Source organism: Colossoma macropomum, unplaced genomic scaffold, assembly GCF_904425465.1.
Source record: "Colossoma macropomum unplaced genomic scaffold, Colossoma_macropomum, whole genome shotgun sequence".
In the NCBI taxonomy this organism is placed as follows: Eukaryota; Metazoa; Chordata; class Actinopteri; order Characiformes; family Serrasalmidae; genus Colossoma; species Colossoma macropomum.
In genome coordinates, this window is record NW_023494800.1 from 23,517,987 (window position 1) to 23,542,073 (window position 24,087).

The following is a 24,087-nucleotide window of genomic DNA, read 5'->3' on the forward strand; positions in this document are numbered from 1 at the left end:
CAAGCCACAACTCGGCTACAATGTATGGCATTAAATACAGTACTGTGCATAATCAGAGACCCTTAATTTAAATTTCAATCAAAACAGCCATTATGTACAAGCTATTCAATTTTCAGAGTCTTAAAAAAAAGGCACAAAAAACTAAGTACAATATCTAATTTTTCATAATTTAGTGTGTCCACTTTTGGTCTTTTATTACAGTTTCGATTCTTTTTGGGAGACCTTTTCACAGAAATCTGTAGGGATATTCTTCCAAACCTGCAAAGCTGAAGCTGAAGTTTTTTCTGGACCCAGGACCAGTTCAGTGTTTGGTCAAGTGTGAAAGTCATTTTCGGGCCTGGGAGCAGTCCAGAGAACCGATCTCCTGGGGTTTGCTTAGAGCAAACTCTGGTGTAGTCCACTGTGCGTGTGGAAGCTATCTGCTCCCGGCACCACATGTGGGTTTGCATGATTGGTTCATTTTGGAACATGACCCCCAAACAGGCCCAGAATCGGAATAAGAATCAAATGTTTGTAAAGGCAGACTGCATGGCAAAAAATGAAGGGATGCCACTGACTTTTGCACAGTACTGTACTTAAGTGAGATGTACAGTTCTTGCATAGGATATGATCCCTTCTTATACAAGTGAAACTGTACTGTACCTGTTCTTGTCCTAACATGCCTAAGGATTATGGCCCAGAGATGATTATCAGTAAATTACAGTGCAGCTAATGGCATCTTTGAAGACTGGTTAGTCTGTTCACCCAAATTTGAACAAATGAATAAACGTGAAAGTCTGTCAACACTTCACGAGAGAAGGAGATAACTTTAATCATTTTCTCATTCATCTGAAATGAAGGGTACTTCTAAATATACCTTATTTCTATATATATATGTCAAACTGAAGTGTTTCCTAAATACATTGTCTACATTCTAATCTATTTCTGCCTTCATTTAACCTTAACAGTGTCCAAACTTTCAGCAGTTTTTCCCACCATTAAGTTGAAAATGAGTAAATCTAACCAAATTCCAAGTGTGCAAAACAAAGTTACAGTCAGTGAGTTTTTTTTGCCTGAGGATAAAAGTGTCTGTAAGATTAACTATCAGCACCCATGAGGCAATCCAGTCTTCTCTGCACAGCATGTTAAACATGTCTGTGCGTGGATCTCATACGTTCAGCTACTTCTGAACCTACCAGAAATGAGAGTCAAAGCATACAGAGCAATACAACCAGGAATCAGGTTTGTGTCACAGTTTTATAATAATGTGTCTGTTGCAAAGTATTCACATGCATACAGTAACAACAAAATGGTATGAAAATCATATCAGCAACCAAAATTATCCACAATTGATACTACTCTAATATTCTTTGTTTAAAGTTCTAAAATTAGCTACTTTTAAATTGAAGCACGTCACTCAGGATGAACACCTAAAAGTCTATCATACTAAAAAAGGCTATCTCACTCAAACTCTCTACTACCACATAAAGAAATACACAGCTTACATCACATCTCACAGTGTGAGTCTCTGCTATTTCAATACAGATTTTTTACCAAATCGAATCTGACTGAATTTATAGTTTACAGTTTTTTTAATAAGTCTGCCGGGATATTTTTCCACATCTCTAAAGCTCAGTCATTGAAGTTGGTTTAATTATCTGCTTCTATAAAAAGTATGATCTACAATCTAAGTAATCCCAATCACTCTCAATAATGCTGAGGTCTGGACTCTGGGCTGGTCAGTCCATTGTTCTGAGAACACCAGCAGCTTCTTTGCTTGATTCGCAAATTTTCTTATTTTCTCCCCTGCAATACCCAATCCAGCCTTTCCTGCTGATATCAGCCCGATACCAATGTGCCATCTCTGCTAATGTACATCAAAATCAAGCCTTGTTAGAGAACCTCGAAAAATCATCTACAACATGAATAAACACGAAGTTATCTCTAGGAGTTTTAATGTTTAGGCTATTTGTTTTTTTATATGTGTTACTAACTTTGTCTGTGACTTTGTACATGTTTATCGTGATTACAATTTGAAACTGTGTGTATCACTGGGTTTGCAGTATATCATTAAAACTGTTAACTGTCCCCTCCCTAGTATGCAATTACTTATGTTCTCACTGGTATGAATAAACGGTTAAGCACCTGCATGGCTGTATGGCAGAACAGCACTTAATATTCTTTTCTGAATGCACCAAAATGCTCTGTACAGTTTAAAATGTGAGAAGAGCTTCACGTGCATCAAAAAAAAGAAGCACATTTGCCGTTTTCCTCCCAGGTTGTTGGCCTGAGACATGAAAAACCAGAGAGACAAGTGACAAAAAACTAAATGAGAAACTGTTGCATGGCTTTCCAGCATTTCTCCACTGTTGCGTAAGGTATCTAAAAGTTACGTAATGCAAGTTGTTTATGTGTGGAATTCACATCAGCCTTGGGCTGATAACCGATGTTACTGAATTAAATAAGTGCCTATATAAGTTAATTATTATTCTTATTATTATTATGTTTTTTTTCATTCTGTGTTTTTATTGCTTCACTTAATTACTGGATATACAAACAATCTTATTAACTACACGTATACCTTTCTGGAATGTCGATACCAGAATTGGAATGAAATATGATGAAATCAACTTTCCGCTAGAGAGCAAAATGGGTTTTGGAAGAAAAGCGTCATGCAGGTTTGGCAATATTTTGGTTTACAGCCAAACAAATATGAAGAACCAATGGATGTTAACGGTGCTACGTGTTGCCTGTGCAGAATATAGTTACGATTATGCATTATTAATCAATATTAGAAACAAACCTAGTTGGTAATTACAAGGCAATAATGTTATTATCAGGGAAAATGAGATCTAAAGCTCATAATAGTTCCTGAATTTGGAGCACAATGATTGTTTATCGCAACAATTCTGCAGAGGATAATTTGAATTATCGTTCAAGCTTAATTCACATAATACTAATGACAGTGGCTGACAGGAGAGCTCTTTTCACTCTAAGCATCAAACAACTAATGATATTTCTGATATTTATTTACGATATGTCTCATATACAGCATTTGGTACTTCCTACCCAGATGAGCTCAAAAAAACTGTTCATGTATAACAGCATGCATCAACTGACTCATGTAGTTGTGGGAAAAGTCACTCCAAAAGCAATCACATGTCAGCTCCTTTGCATTCAGTTATTTTTCTGTTCCAGCAGGTTTTTTTTTACTATTATCATAGTCAGATCGAAAAGGGTGTTCCCACACAATGTCATCTGGGAATGAACGAGTCCATTCCTCCAGTCTGACACACCCGCAACACACCCTGCAGGTACAGCACTATTACCCAAACTCATAAACCCCACTGACACACACATACGCTCACACAGCAACACTTCAGCTGAGGCCTGTCCATAAAGACAAGGAAATATAAAACAATGCTCATCAATACTGCACCTTTGACTATAATATTTCAAAATGTTATGCACCATAAATAAATGCTAGCGTGAATGGAAGACAAACACTGTAAACGGAAAAAAGGTGTGGAGGTGTGAGTGAGGGTAACTGCTGTGTATGCAGTCATCTCCAGGTAACGTCATCATGAGTTTATGGCCTTACCTCTGGTGGCTCAGGACTCTTGGTTGGGCTTGATGTTTGGCTGAATACAGATGAACCTTTGCCATTGATATTCTAAATGGGAAGAGGAAGCATCAGCGTATTAACATCCCATCATGTGACAAACAGAGCATGTATAAAAGAGAATACATAAATCATTCAAATGACCTGCGGCCCACACAAACAGCTTCCCAGGACAAACATGAGCAAAGTAAACAAGCAAGGCGGCTTTAGGTGAACTAATCATTAGCATTGAACTACAGTGTTAAAAAAGAACATCTGGCTCTGTATTGGAGATCTGTCCCAGCACTAAATACTTCATCCTCCATTTGATGGGCCAAAGGATCAAGCAGCACAAGCTCATGGACTAAAATCATATCCTATCAAAGATGCGTCATTGACTAATCCCGAATATGTGCTGATAAAATAACGCTATTGCCACCAGTGTGATCAACAGTCAAAAGTCAGTTAGAATTCGAAATGTCTCACAAAATCATTTTTCTTAAAGCTGGACTGGGCAAAATGACAGTGAAGAGTAAAGCAGAGAAGCTTATCAGCCATGACAACCCACAAACAGTAAAACCGTGCTTTAAATGCACCTTTTTCAGATGTGCATTTAAGTCAAGACTTAAATCAAGTAAATTCAAAGGCCTTTTTTCAGTGAATAATAACACTGGGTTGTTGGGTCTCTCATCAACTTCTCAGCTGAGACCATCAAGTCATTCAAGTCTGGTTTAAACCAGTTAGAGGAGGCCACGCTTTAATGGGTTTGTTAGACACCCAAAATTATGGTTTATCACCCCTGAGATAATATTAGTCCATGATAAACACTTGAGGTGCTACGACAAGATGTGGCGAACAAACATAATGTCAGTGTATTTTTGTGACTGTGAGTCTTTAATACTTTTTAATCCCGTAGTTTCACCCAAGAAACATTGGTGACTTATATGCGAACAAAACAGATGAAAACCTCACCAGCTGCTGGAAGCTGTCCGTGTCCTCCACGCTGCTGACGCTGACCCGCTGCAAATTTTGCACATTCTGTACGTAAACCGGGTTCAGCATCTGCGGCGCCTGGTTGACCAGCACGTAGGACTCGGCGGACCGCTGGACGGGCACCAGGTACCGCACGTTTCCCTGCAGCAAGTTTCCGTCCACGGCGCCGTTCACGTACTGGACGGACTGTAGCGGAGCTCCGGACGCCACGCTGACCGCTCGCAGGGTCGAGGCTCCATTGATGTTGAACTGTCCGGGGGACAGCACCGTGGTCACGGCCGGCTCTGAGGCGACGCTCACGGTGCGCAGGGTGGCCGTGCTGTGCGCCGAAGGAAGGGTCATTTTCAGACTGATTCCAGAGCAGGAGAGGACAGTTCAACTGTTCATACAGCGATTAAATTAAGAAAATGTGCGTAAAAGCGGGTAAAGCGAGGAACTTCGTCTGAGGAGAAGCTTAACAACACCGAAACTTCAGAGTTTTCCCTCAGCGGTGGCTTTGAGCTTGTTAGGGGTGGAGCCTGATATACCTTTCCACAGCGCTCACGAGCTCGCACCTGATAGGAGGAAACCCGAAACGGGAGAATCAGGAATTCAGTACGAAGGTAGAAGAGCTGCCGAAACCACACACTATACTGTAGGACACACTATACGGACTATAGGAGTGAATGGACTGATGGTGGTGTAGTGTTAGACACGCTGCTTGGGAGGCTGTAGTAGTATGTGGTAGTTTTATATCTAACTGCGAAGCCACAGTTAGATATGAATCTCTTCTGATCGGAGAGAGAGGACTGACTGATCCCAGATCAGAATCTTTTCGTAGTTATAACCTATCATGATTACAAAAGCTGATTCTAGATCAGCACTCCTGCTCCTCAGGTGATCCTGCTCTCTGATTGGCTAGCAATATCCTGTGTTCTGATCTGAATCCTACATCAGAGCCGGTTTACTTGGAGCCTGGCCTCTTTACTATTTCCCCCGTTAAATCAAAAACGTGTCTGCAAAATGGCAGTGGGCGCCCGCGAGCGAGTCCTCAAATAATGGAGCTAAACGGCTAAAAACGAAAAGTTCAAATTGATTCTAATCACTGCCAGAACTTTCCTTTCCTTTTCTTTGAAACTAGAAGAATGTATTTCACTAAAAACTATTTCACTAAAATAATTTACCTGTATGTTTCCTTTTTTCTACAGAAAACAGGTTTTGGGCAGCAGGACGCTAACAATATTGCTACTGAGTGCTGATTGGTTGGCGAATGGAGCAGCTCATTGGCTGTTCGCGCTCACTGACGTCATGAATGAACATGAAGTGCCGTTTTAAACTAGTACAACTGGAGTTTAAAAGCGTTTAAAAATATAACAGCAGTGTTAAAATGTTTTATGCTATTCAGTGTTCAAGAAATTACTATTCTTTTACATTAAAATTGTTTAAGCATTTATGAACTATGACTTTGCTCAAATGCTCCATATTAACCCATTCATTTTGGACTCGCTCAGGAGCGCCCTCTAGTTTGAGAAACAAGGAAGACATTACAGAGTGGTTATTCTCCTCTCTACAAGTTCTCTGCCTGTGCTCTAATTGTCTGTTAGTATCCCACAATCTGACTGGTTGCCTAAAACCTGTTTTCTGACCGGCTACCAGTATCTTGCACACTGATAAGATGGCAGTATTATGCAATATGATTGGCATTTTTAAAGGTTTGCCTCTCATTGCTGGGGTCTTGGGTCTGGGGCTTCTATTACTTGGCTCATCACTTGACTGCATATGTCAATATAGACAAATGCATGGACAGCAAAATGTATATGGACAGCAGGGAATGTCAGTCCTAATAACAAAAAAAAACAAACAAAAAAAACAAAACAAAAAAAAACAAATGATTGGGCTAAAAATTCTTGAATAATAAATACGATTTTGGATCCATATGTCCAATTTAGGTTACCACCACAATGTGCCGTGTATTTAATATCAGTTTATATAGCTGTTGTTATTTAATAATGTTTAAAAGAATACTAATTTTCATGCAGTGTCATTTCAATACCGAGAAGTGTTTGTTTGGTTGTGGCATGTATCTAGGATTATTAGTACTTCAACTGTTAAATGACCTCATAATTCAAAAGATCAATAGACATTTTATAGAAAAATGTATGTAGGAAAAAAAATATATGTTTTGGAACCATTTTGTTTAATCAAACCAAACAAATTAAAGTTTTTGAGGAGAAATATACACTGTATGGTGTGCCAAAAGTATGTGGACACCAGACCATCACACCTACATTAATTTGTTGGACATCTGATTCCAAAACCATGGGCTGTAATATGGATTTCCATACAAACGTCAGAAGTGAACCACAAGGGGAAAAAATATATGGCCCCCTAAGTGATGAACATGAGAGCTCAATAAAAGGGAAGTCACAAACAGCTGATGGTCTTACACAGTTAACGAGCCTTTTTGTCAGTGCAGTATAATTGTCAGCAACAGGAATGTGAAAAATGTGTTCCGAAATCAAAGTAATCAACCATCAGGAAACTTGTTTTATTGTCAGGTGCACATTTATGTCATACAAAGCAAAAACAGCCACAGAATATAGCCAAGTTTCATACGGTTCATCATCAAGCAACGAGTTATTTTACATTACGATTGCATGTTCACCATCATAGCTGAGAACTATCAAAGGTGAGAGAACTTGGCAAGTCAGTTGACTGAGAGTGAGCAGAGCAGTAATCCAGCAAATAGTTATGATAGAAGTCACAGCATATGGAAAGTGCACTGATGATGATGAAGGGAAGCATGGAAACCATGTTGGAGGCTAAAGTCATTATATGATTGATATAAATTTAGCTTTTGTCAACCTAAATCCACATTCTCCATGCAGATTCCAAAGCACCATTTTCATTCAAGATCCTCTTTGCATTCTCGTTCTCCATATGCAGAAAGAATTTATCCACCAAAGTATAATTTAAAATATATTACATAAAGCCAATATGTCTATATAATTTCAATAATCTCCAGTCTAGTGTCTTTTTCAAAGATCTACAATAATGTAAGATTTAGAGATCATGGAGAGGTGTCTTACTTTTATACAACCCAAAACCCCATGGTCACACACCAAATCAGTTTATACATTAGCAATTAAATGTATGCAATCACATACATTACCTTAAATTGAACATAAAATAAATAAAAAGTCCTTTGGTTCTGAAAAACGATGAAAAAGAGACTATATGCTAGCTAAGGTCAAGGAAATTCCATAATCAGGAACTTAAAAATGGAACAAATGAGAGGACAATAAAAGGGAAAAATAATATAAAGTAATGCTGTTGGAAATCTACAAGAGAAAAGTGTGAAGTGGCACATGGGTGTATCTGTTTCTTGGTCTTGGCAGCACATGGAAATAGGCATTTTACAATGGCAGAAAAGTGTGGAACAAAGCAGCATGCATCATGCTTAGGAAGAGGAAAGAAGCAGCCAAAAGACAGAGGAGACAGTAGAGGCAAGAGTACAAAAAAGAAAAACTGTGAAATAATCCAGGCCTTCAAAGATCGTATAACCTTAACATACTGAGGCGAGTCCAAAGAAAACACAAGACATGACAAATCTTAGCTCTTATCAGTGTGACAAAGTAAGATGACAAATTGGCTGTTACTCTTGAAAGGAGCTACAGTGTGATTTGTATGCCTAGATTTCACTTAATGAGCATTAAAACATTTTCAGAATTAGTTATAAATATTAAAAATAGCTTTTATAACGGCACCGTGGCTCACCAAACCGTTTCCAAATTGGCGTTTCAAAAGCTGTCATGATCAATACATGAGAAATGATTTTTCAGGTACAATGAAGCAGTTTAGCTCATAATATCTACAATAACAGATTCAGGAAGCAAAATCCATATTGCTGGTTCAGTCTTAAGTGTAGCTCCTTTCACATCCGGTAACCAGTGACCAAGAGGCATATGCAGAATGCAAAGGCATATTAAAAGCAGGATTCAAATCAAGTACAAAGGACTGACCATGAAATCATTATGACCAGAGAGTGTACAATATGTAACAGTACCATCCTAAAGATCATTTGAAAGCTCATTCACAACAGTGCAGTTCTGTACAGTACACTTTGGCAATGAGACCAGCGCTCCAACGCTACATACATCTATCATGGAGTTGTTCAATTAAAAAAAAAAAAAAAAACAACTTTAAAAGAAAAACTCAAACATTCTAATGTGCAACAGAATTATATACAGTTTATCACTCCTATCAAAATATTCTACCCATTCAGATTCATGTGTTCTTGCCCGTATACAAAACAGCCATACATTTGCACCCACCGGTGCAGGTGTGAACGTACTGAAGACAGCGAGGACCCTGCATGTTCTAGAGAAAAGCTTCCTCTTACTGACTAGACTGAAGTTTTACTGAGGCCACTACACAAAACACAAGATGCATCAAGCGATGTTTAAGTATGAGAGAGCGCCTGAAGAAAAGAGACGATTTTGCATTTCACTTGAAGCAAAAAAAGGGCCACATGAAAGTGCTCAGGCGATCTGATCTGGGCAGGATACACTGTTCATTTAAACAAATCAGACTAAATAGGAGTATAATTGCCTTAAAAGCATTTCACATATCTCTGCTATTCACCTAGACACTAGCCATGTTCTGTTGGCTAAATGGAAGCCACCAGTGCTAGTTATGCCCCCACAACGAAAATGAGGGACTTGCTGGGAAAATTCAGTAAAGTTAGGTCAATTAGCTAGTATGAACACTCTGAGACTCTAAATAAGTCTCCTTTTTATCTCCTTTTGACTTTTCTTTTCAAATTAGTTCAAACGTGGTTACTAGCTGACATAGCATTTCCAAGGCTAAAACAAGGTTTGTGCTCTGAGCGATGACCTAACATTTAGCTGCCAGGAGAGAGAGGGGGGGAAAAAAAACAAAAAAAAAAAACAAGGCTTAGGTGCAAAATGGACTCATTAAAAAGGTTTTATGGGGAAAAAAAAGTATTTATGAAACCAAAAAGAAAAACACTTAAACAAGCATGCACATAAAGGGAGTGACAGAGGAGGGATGCTCGAGGAAGGACAAAGGCAGGAGAGGTGCAATGTGTTCCCTTGCCCCTCCACACACACACACACACACACACACTTTTAGCCTGTGGAGTGTCACTGGTTCAGCTATAACGGAAGCTTCTTCAGCTGCTCAAAGGTGATGAAGAACTAAAGCAATCAGTTAAGGCTATGAACCGCAACAGTAATATTCAATGAAATACAACTGTGATGACAAAAGCATGCTGTAATTTCATATTAATAATTTCTTATTCATAGCTAACTGAAGCAAACAAAGAAATTCTGCAGAAAGTGCGGTTTTGAACCTTTTGTGTTTGTAAGCATGCTGTTTTATTATGCTTGAATTTAATAAAAAGCTGTTGCTGTGCATTTGCAAAAGTGGTCTTCACATTTTTGTCAATCAGTGCGTTCGATCCGATAATAATGGATTTCTGCAGTTATCTGATTATTCAAATGGTCACATAAACAACATACTCCAATTAAGAAATCCAATAAAGAGAGCTGGATTTTAGCTCAGTAATCAGATTTCTCAGTGCATGAAAACTTTTACCCGGATTTCTTTCAGATTTCTCAGTCTGCACATGTGTGAAAACAGACTGTATGAAGTTTGAGTGTTACATTACATCTTCTTCTGCGAGTTTATTGGCTGCTGGTTGTAAAGCAGAAATCTGATTACTGCCTGATTAATGTAGACCTGGAGTTTCCCCATTATCTGATTACTCAATTGCATGTAAATGCGTTGATCGGATTACTAACAAAATCTGATTTTCTACATTTATCAGATTATTACGTTCATGTAAACGCACTCAATGTTTGATAAAAAGGGCCGAAATGCAGACCTGTTGCTATAGAATGTAAATTTAAAAAAAAAATGCAAATCAACATGTAACTGATTATGTAATCATTATTACATTTAACAACATGACAAAACAACTGAAACAACTCTACTTCTAAGGATTAAAAAATACACCATAAGAACCTTGTCGGTAACTATATGCTGACCTCTAGTGGACACTAGAGGTAAAATAGTGTAAAAACAAACAAAAAGAAATGATCTGTGAGGGGTTGATGGATGTATATTTATCAAAGGATACAATGATGTTCCAGGGTCCCAAGCGCAGCCAGTTGGGCCAGAAGCCCTTGTAGAGGGCGAAGAAGCCTTCATTTCTCCAAGTCTGCATGAGTCCATCCAGTGTGCCTTTGTACAGGAAGTTCCCAGACAGCACACGCTGGTTCATCATCCGAGTCCTCACCACATCTACAGGATTAGAGGCTAGTGCCCCCGCCAGGCCACAAGCAAAACTGGAACTACACAGACATAATGGTCGGGGTCAAATCTGGGCTCCACAGCTGCGTATCAAAAGCTAGGCTGCAGCTGAGAAAGGTGGGTCCTCAGTATCACTGTCCTATGAATGCTTCTTGTTTGTATTACATAATGCAAAACGGAACGGTCTACCACAGCTGCTTTGTCATGACAAACTACAGGGGTTCCCAATCCCAGTCCTGGCAACACCACACATTTATGTGCTTTGTCTCATCAAACACACTCAATTTAACTAATGAACTACAACAAGCTCCTTGTGGACTGGGCAAGGTGTGTAGAGTAGGGAAACCACAAAAATGTGCAGAACATGGGGTCACCTGTATGACCTACTACTGTACTGTGTACTACATATTGTACAGGCTTTTTAAAACAGTATTTATTACAAGCTGCATAGCACATTTACTGTTAACATTGGTTATCTGATAGCCCAAGTATAGCTTGGTTCTTGATATAAACAGACTAAATTTTAGGTAATCCATCATTGTAGAAAGCTGACAGATAAACTAAACTATTTTCAACACAAACGCTTTTGGAACATGCTTTTGGAATGCTGCGGGGAATGTGGTTCTATATGTGGTTGTAGATGCGGTGGATTCACCTGCCAGAGCTTTCTTCAGTTCAATTTCATACACACAGAATTATGGGCAACAGAAAACTGTGAAAGATCCTATGGTAGCATCCTTAAAAACTGCCAGAATGTTGGCTGCATTTCTCATCTGCAAAGGACCTTTCTGATTAACAGCCTTTAATGATGTAATATTCTAGAAACAAGTGGAGAGGTGCTGTTTCCATTTCCATTTGAATTCTGACATCTTTCTAGCTTGGTGTTTTAAAAACAGTGCAAATGCATAGGAGTTGACTTACCTTTTAATAAATCACCATTAAAAGACCATTACTGCATAATCACATAAGGCATAAATATGCAGTTCTGGAAATACATCTGACTCTAAAGCTATTCATAAAGCATCTAAAACTCAGTGTAAATGAAATGTCAGTACTAGTGCACCAAATGGCAAATGTAAACGGAATTACTGAATTTAAACTGAATTTTCATTCTGAGTCCAAACTTGAATGTATGAGTGGAAAATTTTAATTTAGACTGCACTGGCATTTCGCATTTTACATTTTCACCTTAATTTTGATACTGATATGCTTCCATAAATACCAGGTCTGGAGGGGGTTAAATACGTGCTTTATTTGACATGAATTTGTGCATTTTTTTGTTTCTTGCACTCAGGGGCTCAATGTAAGCTGACACACAACCACTATCCCAGAAAGGCTCTACTTACATGAAATGAGTCAAAACAGTGTCTCCCATAAGGCCGGAGTGAATCAAGTGCTTCTTTGTGATATCATACACTGGCAGCTCTACACCAACCACAATGGCTGCCCTCTGTGCTGTGGGAATAACACCCTGCAACACAATTTAGTGTCAAAATTAGTCTGTGATTAAGAATCCATGCGGCACACCCAAAAACACCTTAAAATGTAAATATGTACAGATTCTTCAGTTCTTAAAATAATACATGACTTTGACTGAAAGGACTTTTGCAAGACCTTTAAAATGAGCTAAAACCTGAGGCAACAAATAATCATTCCACTACAGTGATGCAAATGCAGTTTCACTTAAATAAGAGTTTCATTATCACACATTTTGGAACTGTAACAGTTATATATACATCGTTAATCGTGATAAAAACTCCACATACCACTTGCCCTAACCCTAAAGTAAGAGGATGAGTGCAGTCTTGTAACAGAAAAATACAACAAATGTCAGTTATACAGTTTTATATCTATGCATCTATAAGTGGATTAATCTGGAACAGGCATCTGTTACTGGTGCTTTTAACTGCTGGAGCAGGTATTTTTGTAAACCTGCACTGAAGCCTGAATAACTCAAGCTGAAATTTCATTTGCCCATGGGTCACTGTTCATTGACTCACCCTCCACAACCCTCTGGTGCCCTCTGTCTGGTAGATGTTAATGAAGTTGGCCATCATGCTGCCCTGTAGCAGACTGCCCTGAGCCTGCATACGAATCTGTACACCAAAAGGACAATAAAACATCAGGAACAACCTCCACCACAGCCTTTTTTTAGAGCAGATGTTATTTTGAGGTTATGCAGAACTGCAGAATTTAGTATAATAGTATGTACATAATAGTATGTCACCTCCTCATAAAAGTTAGGAGGAGGTGAGATACTACATGAAGAGTACAGATGCATTTAATTATACAATGTACCAATTGTAGCAATTAAAATACTGTGTCAGCAAGAACAATTGGTCCACAACTACACAGAGAGGGATTCTACAGTAGGGCTACAGGGCATAAGCCCCATGTTACAAAGACAAATGCATGTTTGAGAGCTCAGTGCTGTAAAAGCCACAGGCAGTGGACTATAGAAATGTGGGAAAAAAGTGATCTGGTCAGATGAGTCATCCTTCAACATAAGGTGGCAAGTAAATGTGTGACGTACGCCAAGAGAACCGTACAGGCATGAATGCTTGACCCCTAGACTGAGGAGTCTGGTGGCTCCTACATGGAAGGCTGACTGCAAGTCAATACAAAGTTATCCTGACTAATCATCTTTATTCTATGAAGAAACATTTCTACTGTGATGTGAGTGTTCTCTTCCAGGATGGCAATGCCCCCATTCACAGGTCATGAGGGGTCATCGAATAGTTAGGTGAGTATGAAAATTATCATCTGTAAAGGTAATTCATATGCTATGGCCTATGCAATCACCAGATCTTGAAACAATGGTGTCTTAGCTCTCAAGTGCAGTTCCAGAGACTTGTAGAATCTATGCCAAGTCACAATTAATGTATTCTGGCAAGTCCTGGTGGCCCAGCATCTTACACTTTATGTTGTCCTTTTCTTTGTAACCTGTCTGAAAATGCAGATCCTTTTTGACGTGTATATCTGACCATATTGCTCTACAATTAAATTATAATATTTATTTAGACCACCGTCTTCACTTAAATGTAATATATACTTACCTAATTTCCATTATTTATTTGTCATTGTATATTTCATAATGACAAAAATGTGCTTTAAATGTATCAACAGACTGCAGAAATCATAATCTTCAGTCATATGCCAAGAGACTTGTTTACAGTTGCTTACCTTTAGCACATCTGTGGGGTTAGCTAAGGTAGAGGACAAAACTCCAGACACCACACCACAGAACACATTGATTACCATGGTCTCATCTGCAAGGAGCAAAGACAGTTAGCATTCTGAATGTGTCGTCCAGAAACAGAAAGGCACACAGTACACGCAAGGACAAAAAGAAAAAGAAAAAGGGGAAAAAAAAGAAAAAGATACCATACTAATTCTGATTAGGCCTCATATTATCAACAGAATAACTTTAAAACTATAAACAAGATGTAGAGGTGAACATGCAGTAAACAAATTCCAGCTGAGCTGAGATGATTAACTGGTCGGATACTTTTGCAAAATAAAATATGAAAAAAGCCTATTTTTTTTCTCCAAAAATAAGGGGAGAAGGGGCCTCGTGCGATGAATGGATCTTCTTAATTAATAGAAGGTCCTCAGAAATACATTTATTTGAAGGGGGGGAGAGTTATTAGGCCTGGGCAACAATTGAACACCAGCGATGATTTACCCAGTGACACTGGGGGAAAAGTACTGATGGAGAACTACACTAATTTAATTTTAAACAGCTGGCCAAATTATATTAAATAACATGTACATGTATTGTAATATTCTTTTTTACTGTTTAAGGTTTAAGTTACAGCTTATTATGGGGCTCTCTCATTTACTCATGCACATTTAGCAGTCCGAAGGTTTCTCCACAAGGGGGAGTGCACAAGCCATGACCTCACACTGCCAGCTCAAGAAAGCACTTTCAAAATGAAGGTAAAAAAAAATAAAAATACCAAAAGATGTTGAGTTACTATTTATTTAAATCATTTAATATATAGCTTTCATTTTGCAATTGCAATATGCAATTCTCATCAGTAATCTCCAAACAAGATTTAACATAAAAATAGTGTGCTTATTATGTTAAGATATCACCCAGCCCTAGTTATAATATAACCTGCACTAGTTATAATATAACCTGCACCCTAACTTAACAGCACCAATCAAGAGTAGTGAAAGCCCCATAAACAAACCTAAATATAGTCAAAGTAAAGAAAACATTATTGTTAGTCTCCACATTACATTTACTAACAACTGGCATGATAACAGGAGGGAGAAAAGAGGAAAAAAATAATAAATAAATATGGATCGAGTTTAGAACAATAGTTACAGTAATTCCTTGATCAATGTGACCAATAGTTAGTGTGGTCCACCACGCGCTGTTCATTTTGGCATTGGAATCCCCACACCAGCAGGCAAACCAAAGCCTGTATCAAAATAAGCATTCGACACACAGTGGCATCCTTGGCAAAGCATGCAGTGAGAGATTCAAAAACAGAAAAAAAAAGAGAAAAAAAAAGAAAGAAAATAAAAAAATATACTGGGCCACAACACACATAAAAGCACCATTGGCTTCATTGTGAAGATTTGCCGTTTCTGACAGATCACAGCAGGGGTTCAAGAAATATTGATGTTGTTTGCTAAATAGAATGGATAAGGGTAGAAATATGCTGGCGCCAGTGCCAGTTAGTGTCAGACAGCACTCTGCCACTCCCTTCAGCATCTCCTGTTTGGACAGTGCATTAGTGACGGTGGATGCACCCTGTTTTGGAGAAATGAGTCACAACAATAACCTCAAAAGGTATTTGGAGAGCCAGGCTGTGATGACATTGCTGGAAGTTCTGTCAAATGCAACTCCAGATAAAGCCTAAAGTCTGAAAACAAATCACTATACATGATGCATGTTTACATTACATATAGTAGGGATCACTTTGTATCTGTTAATTTGTTACTTTGTATTTGTGTTTTATTTTGTTAATCTGTGTTTATTCATGTCTACAACTAGTTCAATTTAACAGGAACATCAGTTCTTACTTGAACCCCTGCTGTTTCAGTCCCAGTGTGTCAAATGACCCTCCACCAATTCAGCGTCCACCTCTTAGACATGCCAGATGGGACTAGTCGCATTATCACAAGCAAAGATGAGTGGTCTCAGGAGTCGCATTCACACAAAAACACATCCAGCCGGGCTGCAAACCTACAACTACTCTGGCATGGTTGGGTGGTATGATGGTAATACTGTATTTAAAAATTAAAAAAGGTATTTTAGAACTGTGACCGTTAGGGATGCACTGATACCACTTTTTCCTTACGATACCTGATCCTGTATGTATGTGCTGATACCAATACTCTAACTAGCTTCTTGATATTTATACTATTATAGTCTTGATATTTATACTATTCCACTACATACCAAGTTTGAATGTATGCCTGAATTTCTCAAGTGATTTATCTCATATATGTGGCTCATACACTTACATCTAGAAGTGTCAGAATTTGCTGTAGTTCAGTAAACATTACAGTCATTCACATTATCAGTAGCAGCTGTTTTCAGTAGATTCCATGGCTTAATGGGAGCACCAGGCCACAAGACCACGCCACTGTCTGATGCTTTTGACCAATGAAGGGCAGGTGGACACACTAGCCTGGCTAGTGGGGTGTTACGCTAAAGGCCAAACCAAGGCTATAATTTCCCCAAGATAAAATTCACTCCCACGGTAACAACCTGGAGTAAAATTAACTTAGACTGTAACTAATTACATACAGTGGGAGAAGAGGGATTACTGAAAGAAGACTGACTCAGCCATTCAAGTAACGTTAAAGGGCTACAGTTTTTTTCCACTGTTTGTACATTGTATTATCTGGCTTATGTGTGGCATACCAATAAAAATAATATCTTGGGAAGAATTCCAACCCACTACCATTCCCTTCCCACAAAATACTGCCGTTACATGGCCATGAGCTCAAGTGATCGTGGGCATTTTTACTGCTGCTTGTCAGCAACACATTGGCAGTGTGGGTTAAGTTCCATCCACATGCGTCACTAATTAGTGTCAGAAATTGCTCGATCCCCATCGCCAATACTGATACAGCATTGAAGTTTCGGTATCGGTGCAACCCTTGTGGCAGTGTCAAATTTCTGTTCTACTCTCTATTTCACTTTTTCTAATAAACTTCCAAATTAATAAACACAGTCAGTTTTCAAATAAACAACCAGTGTGGTTTTCAATTAATCAGTCAATAAATGTTAAGGGATCAACATTTGCTAGATACTGAAAAGCCTACACTAGCACAGTACAGTGCCTAGCTAGCAGGTTAACAGCTCCACACATTACAGGACAGGTTTGATTCCAGCTAACTGAAGCTCCACTAACAAGTTCAGAAGATAAACACTCAAATCTGAGTAAGCAAATATGACAGACTGGTGTTTGAGTGACAATTAGCTGGTTAGTAGGTTAGTGGACCTGATACCCTGCTAGCAAAGGTAATGCTATCAATGTGGCATCTGAACCACTGTACTGTCCTATTTAGCACTGTATCACTTAGCAATTATTAATGGTTTAACTAGGGTTATGTGAGCAAATTTGGCTGCTTTATTGCCTGGTCAATAATGTTATAGTGGAAGCTAAAGTTTTAGTTTTTGCTCAGCTCAATTTCATCTGCTAAAGAATGTTACTGAAAGGAGTTCCTCAACTACCATTGGATAAAGCCCCTTTTCTGCTTAGCATGATGTACACTCACCTTGATATATAGAAGTATGTAAATATATGTAAATACATATATATGTATGCAAGAATACAATTTGTTTTGTTTTTGCTGTGTTGTAATGTAGGTTGTAGTTTTGTTTTGCTGCAAAGGAATTAAACTCTGGCTACACAGACTCAATTTTGTTTCTGCCGTTGGGACAAAATTCATAGGGCCCCCACGCCAGGTTATAAGGTATAGTACTGTGTAGAAGTTCTAGTTCTGAGAAAATTATATTAAAGACATTAATCTAAATAAAAAACATTTATTTGCTCAGAAAAACAGTATTAGAATAGATATAATTTATGTATGTCAATGTGTTTGTTTAACCACCTCTTCATAACCTCTCCCCAGGGCAGCCTAGTATTATTTGTAGTTATCACCTAATACCTGGTTTAATCAATACTTCTTGACAATAAATAAGATGTGCTGGTTGTGGAATTTACCAAATCAATGTGATGGCTGGGGGCATTGAGGAGAATTCTGGAACCAAACTTTGTTTTTCAAATTAGCTCATAAGACAACTACTAAAATAACAAGAAAAAAAACAAGAAATTCAATTGTTTTGCCCCAAATGTTTGCATTTATTCTAATAGTGTTTTTGCAAGCAAACTGTTTTTAACAACTTGCTTAGGTGCCTAAAACTTTTGCACAGTATTTCATGTACCATTTGGGATTCACTGAATGGTATGAAAAAACGCAATATACAAAATACAGCATGGCACAATGGCTACATAGTAGGAATATTTTTTTCAGATCTGACTAATAACAGCAAGAAGCAGTTACTGGCACTTGAAGCTAAATTTTAATATTTAATACCTTCCATTAACTCACACAATTGTCTGAAGAAGGTTTGAACAATGGTGCTGTCTAGTTATCTCTATCTGCACGGTAAAGTCCTTATGAGTGTTTGGAGAAAGGCAGGGTGATAACACTTAAGACAATTGCTAAGGGCATATTTACAGCTATCATGTTCTCTAAGAAAGTGGCAAGGTTAAACAGTCCACTGTAGTGATGGATGGGAAATGAAATAAACGAAGCACACAGAGTTATCCTTCACACTCACCTTCAGGACGGCTCACAAATAATTTCTTCAGTGTGTTGTACGTGCCAATCTTTATTGTCCCATATGAAGCTTGCCTTAGGAGTGCGGGTGAAATCCTTAACAACACAGAGAAAATCGATAACAGCGTATTAGTACTACCGACATGATACTACTTTCTGGATGCAAGAGAAAAGTCTGTGTTATACAGCTTGCATTACAAAAGCAAAGCTGTTTGGATTTATTACTGCAGTTTTTCAACTCTCTGTTTCCACAGGGCCAGCATGTTAAAATGGCTATGTTAAATTCTGTCTACAACCCAATTCCAAAATAGCTGGCATAGTATATGTTTTTATGTACATACGCACATACTCATTCTGAAACTGATACCTGCAACATGTTCCAGTTGGAAGAGGGGGCAACGTAAGACTAGGAACACTGTGAAATGTTCAAAAAACATCTAGGATCAAGGATGGGTCGAAGCTTGCCATCAGCAAAAAATTCAAAAGTTTAAAAATAACGTTCCTCAACCTATGACTGCAAGGATAAATCTTGGTGCGTAAAAGACAAAACATAAATTATCAACCGAATGCCCATGATCTTTGATCCCTTAGACTGCACTGCATTAAAACTGGCATAATTCTGTGATGTGTGATGGATATCACCACATGGGCTCTGAAATGACAAACCCTAGTCACTAAACACTGTTTGTTGCTGCATCTACAAATGCAAGTTAAGACTGTACTCAGTCTTACTACATAGGGGAAGTAATATGTCAACTGCATCCAGAAACACTGCTGACTTCTCTGGGCTGAAGCTCCTCTGACATAGACTGTTGCACAGTGGAAACGTGTATTGTGGTTTCACGAGTCAGCTGTTCAGGTTGTTTATTGAAATAATGAACATCGTGTTTTTCCAACCAAAGAAGAAAAGAACCATCCAGATGTTACCAGCGCAAGTTCTAAAGCCAAGGTCTGTCATGGTATGCTGGGTATTAGTGGTATTAGTGGGTAACTTGCACATCTGTGAAGGCATCATTGACTACGACTATCTCTAGAATGCATATTTTAACATGACAATGCCAAGCCACACTCTGCATGTGTTAAAACAGTATGGCTGCATAATCAGAAAGTGCAGGTGCTGGACTGGCCTTCCTGCAGTCCAGACCTGTCTCCCACTGAAAACTTGTGCAAGAAAACACTTTAGGACCTAAGCCTTTTCTGGATGCTCCACTGATACCCAAGCATGACTGCATCACCTGTTTAAGATGTTTTTTTTTAACATTTCAGAATGAGCATGTATTTATAAAAACAATAGAATAATACATTAAATTTCTGGTCTCTCTTAAAGTAAGAAACCAAGTCACACCCATTTATATGCATTTGTTGTTACAGTCTGTCAGTACATTCACATTTTTAAATGAAATCTTTTTCCAGTGAAATGTTTATGGTTGCTTATTGTTTTGTTAAGTCTACTTCTGTTGTTGTCTTTTTTAATCGGTAGATTACTTCATGAATAATATCATCTATAGTAACAGCCACAGGGCATGTTCTGATGTACTAGTGCTGTCATCAAGTCATATGCCAGCTAGCCTTGCAAGCCAGACTTCCGCCTATGATCAAAGTCTTGTGCATGTTGTCATTTAACGTGGTGAAGAACCAACTACATTAGCAGGAAAGGGCTGTCTTACTGACATGCAAAATAACCATCACCAACCATAGATCAGTTTTTGTGTGACGTACAGGGGCATGTGATTGTCAAAACAGGGCTAAAGCCAAAACATACCCTCGGAAAAAGAAATGGTATGCGTGCACGCACGAGAAACCAACCTAATAGCTTCTAAATGCTTCAAAGAAACTGCTGAATAACTTGTGATGCTGTGAACTTCACATACATTTTTCAATCTAGTGACTATATCTCGCTCTAAAAGACTCATCACAGCACACAGAGCAGGTGAATACTGTTTGCAAAACTGTTTCCCATTGGACAGATTAAACCCGGTGGATAGAAGCGCGTACATACTGTCATGCAGACAGCCAATCCGAATGCAACAAAATCCAGATAGTTGTAGCCAGCTCATTGTGCAATACATATTGGACGGTATGTACCTCAGTGGGTGGAGTGTCTGAGATGGAGACTATGTGCCAGCCAAACTGTTCACGCCAGAAGTGTGGGCAGCACTAGACTCAGCAGCATGTCTACATATCTGCCTACAACATGTGGTTTTAATATCACCTATTTTTAGCTCATTGCAGCTAAGGCCACCACTATGATATAAGAGCCATAAAATAGGAGTGCTCATTAGGAAGAAACTGCCAATTGAGAAGATCCTAATCAACATAAGCAACTAACACTTACAACAGAGAGTGGAAGTTCTCCAAATACCATGAAACATAACTGCCATGCGCTGACACATTAGAGCTCTCCAGTGAGACAACTCCTGCACACGCTGTCATTCCACCAACACACATCACAGGTCCCTTACCCAGAGTACAGCGCCCGGATACCCTCTTCCCGTCCAATCCTGAGCAAGGCATGGAACATGCCCCTGTAGCGGACCTCCATGCACTGGGACTGGCCTTGGACCTGCAACCGCGTCTTCGTCAAATCAATGGGGAAGGTACCTGTAGCATTCAAACAGAGGGATTTCATGAAATGAGTGGACACACTTGAGTCAAAGGAGGAAAGCACAAATATAATATTTTACCTCCTAAACGTCAACTAGAATATATGCTATTTATTACTTGGACTTTGCATTACATGTCTTTTGCAAGATACCTCACTCTATGTCCAAGCCATATTCAACGCAGACTCGTTGAACTGATTAGAAATGTACCACTTCCACACAGTCCGGGGCCGTTGCAGCATTGCACTGCATTGCAATCTAGTGTTATCTCTGAATGAAAGTGGCACATTTCTCATCAGTTTAACGTGTCTTGTCATTATGGCCTTTTCTCCAGCGATGCAGAGCATCGTGCAGATCCAGCAGGTGCACTGCTCACCAAATTCGGCGACGATTGAGGCCATCCCCCCGTAGACGAACGGTTTCCAGTTCAGGTTTGCCATTTCCGTCGCGGTGCCCTCAGCTTGCTGGAGGCCCACTAAAAACAGCAAAAAGCCAAAATGGCTGTAAACGAGCTGTTTCCATCGAACATTGCACAGCATCGTCCAGCCCGTTATTAATACACCCAGTGCAGTCAGCTGCATAGCCGAATGTGCACCGGGAAAAAAAACACAGGCGACTGTATTAAAGATGCATGCAGCGCCATCGCAAATTTACGGCGATTTCATTGGCCAGAAGCGCCATCGATCACAAAACGGTGGCTTCTGATAGGCGGAAATCAGCACCGCTCGTGCCCACTTGTGTTAACGGTAAGGTTGAGTGACAGCGGCTCACAGCTCCTCCGAAACCTTCACATGGAAGAAGTCACTGCCGAACATTTGTGACTACAGAAAATTAGAAATGCAGCCAAAACACACATGTTTGATGTATCTTCCATGTGCTTAACACCAGGCCGTGTTTCATAGCGTTTGGCAAGAACCGTATTTCTGTGCCGGTATTCAACTAGTGCCATTAGTTAGCTGACCGCTTAGCCGCTTAGCAAAGACAGCAGCAACAACTCCGACTAACAAAGTAGAAAACACTTCGCCTTCACGAACTAGCGCGAATATCATACCTACAGCACACCTACCTGACTCGGAGCGACGAGGTGTTCTCCGTTATTTTATCTTTGACTCCATCGTCCCGGTCACAAGGCGAATTTCTTCACTTACCACGAGAAAACTTGGCGAGCTCCGGAGTTCCGTTTCATTTTCCCTCGATTCGGCTGGAGAGACGAACCGCTGTCCGGAAGTTCAGCCCACTTTCAGTGACGTAACAGCCCTCACCGCCTCTGATCAAAGTCACGCTGTCCTTCTAACAAGACCACTTTTCAAAATTTTCCATGAAATATAACCCTGTAATACGGCTTCGTCAACATTCACACTTGTTTTAGGTCTTTGTGTCTCTTTTCTGGTCTCACTTGAGTCTATTTTCTTTTTTCTGCTGTAAATTAAAGTTACGGCTTTGCCATGAAAGATATATTTTGTTACTCCACAAATTCTAATACTGCGCTTTAATATGTTATTTTATCTACAAAATATTTTATTAACAAAAACAAATTTTTAAATTCAATTCCAAAAACGTCAGTGCTTACAATACAAATGGAGCACTAGATTACATCCCTTAAAGAGATAAATGATTTCACTGTGTTATTTTAGATTTTAGATTATTTTGCTGCTGTTAATTTTCCCTTTTAGTGTACTAGTGTGTAGTAGTGATGTGTGTAGTAGTGATGTGTGTTATTAATTAATTGTTATTAATAATTGCATCAATTAAAAAAGTCACCCTGTCCTTCTAACTGATATCGAATTACTCATAAAGTTACAAAAGTGTCATATAAACATACATGTAAAATCCACCCAGCTGAAAACTACTTTATAAAATTTAAACATAAGATTTACGCAGCTTATTCGTTCTGTAGCCACCCAGAGACAGTTATTCCTTTTGGCATTGTCAATATGTGAAAAGTTCTTTTGTTTTTCATAATATTGATGAAAAGTATTGTAGTATTGGAGAAAACAAAAATAAAGTTAAAGCATGTGTGTATTTCCGTTTCTGTGTAGTTATGTACATCCCCCTAGCAAATTTATTTATGTGTAAACATTATATGATTTTTTTATATGCATCTAATATTGTGTACTATGTTTTGCTTTCAATAAAAAAGTCACACTGTCCTTAGAACCACTCTGAGACAAATAGTAAAAGTGGATAATTTCAGATAACATGGTAAATAAAAATAAACACCTAACACTTAAGGAAATACTATGTATGATTTGGGGATTTGGAGACCTCTCTGGTGGAAATGTGTAATTGCACACAACATTTCCACCAGAAGAACATTTTGTAACGTAGTTTGTGCTTTGGTCCCCCACAAGTGGATGAATCTTGACTTTCGCGAGTGTGTTGAAAGAGTATTTAAAGAGAACTCAGTAAAAGAGAACTCAGTAAAACTTCTTCTGTCTTCTGAGGATGTGAGTGAATTATCTACTGTTGTCATTATATCTTCATCAGTATAACGTTGATTTTGCATTTGAGACCTAAACATTGAGTGGGACCTTTTTTCTGAGCCTGTGTGTGTGACGTCACTATGTTGAGACATTTTCACTTTCATGTTAAGTAAACACAAGCACACTGTGGCCTGTGAAAATATTTGCAGAAAGAAAGAAGCTTTTCCCTGTACAAGATGTGTTAACTTATTTGGTAACACTTTTTCATTGTAGGGTACTGTTCATAAGGCTACATGACACCTACATAACTCATGACAACTAACATAACCCTATAAAAATGTTCAGAAAAGCCTATTCCAAT

General features: G+C 38.8%; 2 protein-coding genes across 5 annotated transcripts in view; both read right to left on the minus strand.

Annotated features, from left to right (window-relative positions):
- pof1b (POF1B actin binding protein) overlaps positions 1-5,070 on the minus strand; it is a 38,681-nt gene extending 33,611 nt beyond the window's left edge. For both annotated transcript variants that reach the window (XM_036588953.1, XM_036588952.1), the window contains exons 1-2: positions 4,553-5,070; positions 3,581-3,652 (exon numbers count right to left, since the gene is read on the minus strand). In XM_036588953.1, coding sequence (XP_036444846.1) covers positions 3,581-3,652; positions 4,553-4,915 — 435 coding nt within the window. In that variant the 5' untranslated portion in view covers positions 4,916-5,070. The remainder of the gene's footprint in view (positions 1-3,580; positions 3,653-4,552) is intronic.
- Positions 5,071-7,079: 2,009 nt separating this feature from the next.
- On the minus strand, positions 7,080-22,504 carry slc25a14 (solute carrier family 25 member 14). 3 transcript variants are annotated; one of them, XM_036588164.1, is made up of 9 exons: positions 22,370-22,504; positions 21,680-21,778; positions 21,163-21,301; positions 18,702-18,796; positions 14,072-14,157; positions 12,889-12,984; positions 12,235-12,359; positions 10,716-10,929; positions 7,080-9,771 (listed from the first exon to the last, which is right to left on the minus strand). In XM_036588164.1, the coding sequence occupies exons 2-9, from the start codon at positions 21,741-21,743 to the stop codon at positions 9,730-9,732; spliced, it is 861 nt and encodes a 286-aa protein (XP_036444057.1). In that variant the 5' UTR covers positions 21,744-21,778; positions 22,370-22,504; the 3' UTR covers positions 7,080-9,729. The 3 variants fall into 3 exon arrangements, with proteins under 3 accessions (XP_036444057.1, XP_036444058.1, XP_036444056.1); XM_036588165.1 differs by having other exon boundaries at positions 22,452-22,495; XM_036588163.1 differs by lacking the exon at positions 22,370-22,504 and having other exon boundaries at positions 21,680-21,883.
- Between the last annotated feature and the right edge of the window lie 1,583 nt (positions 22,505-24,087).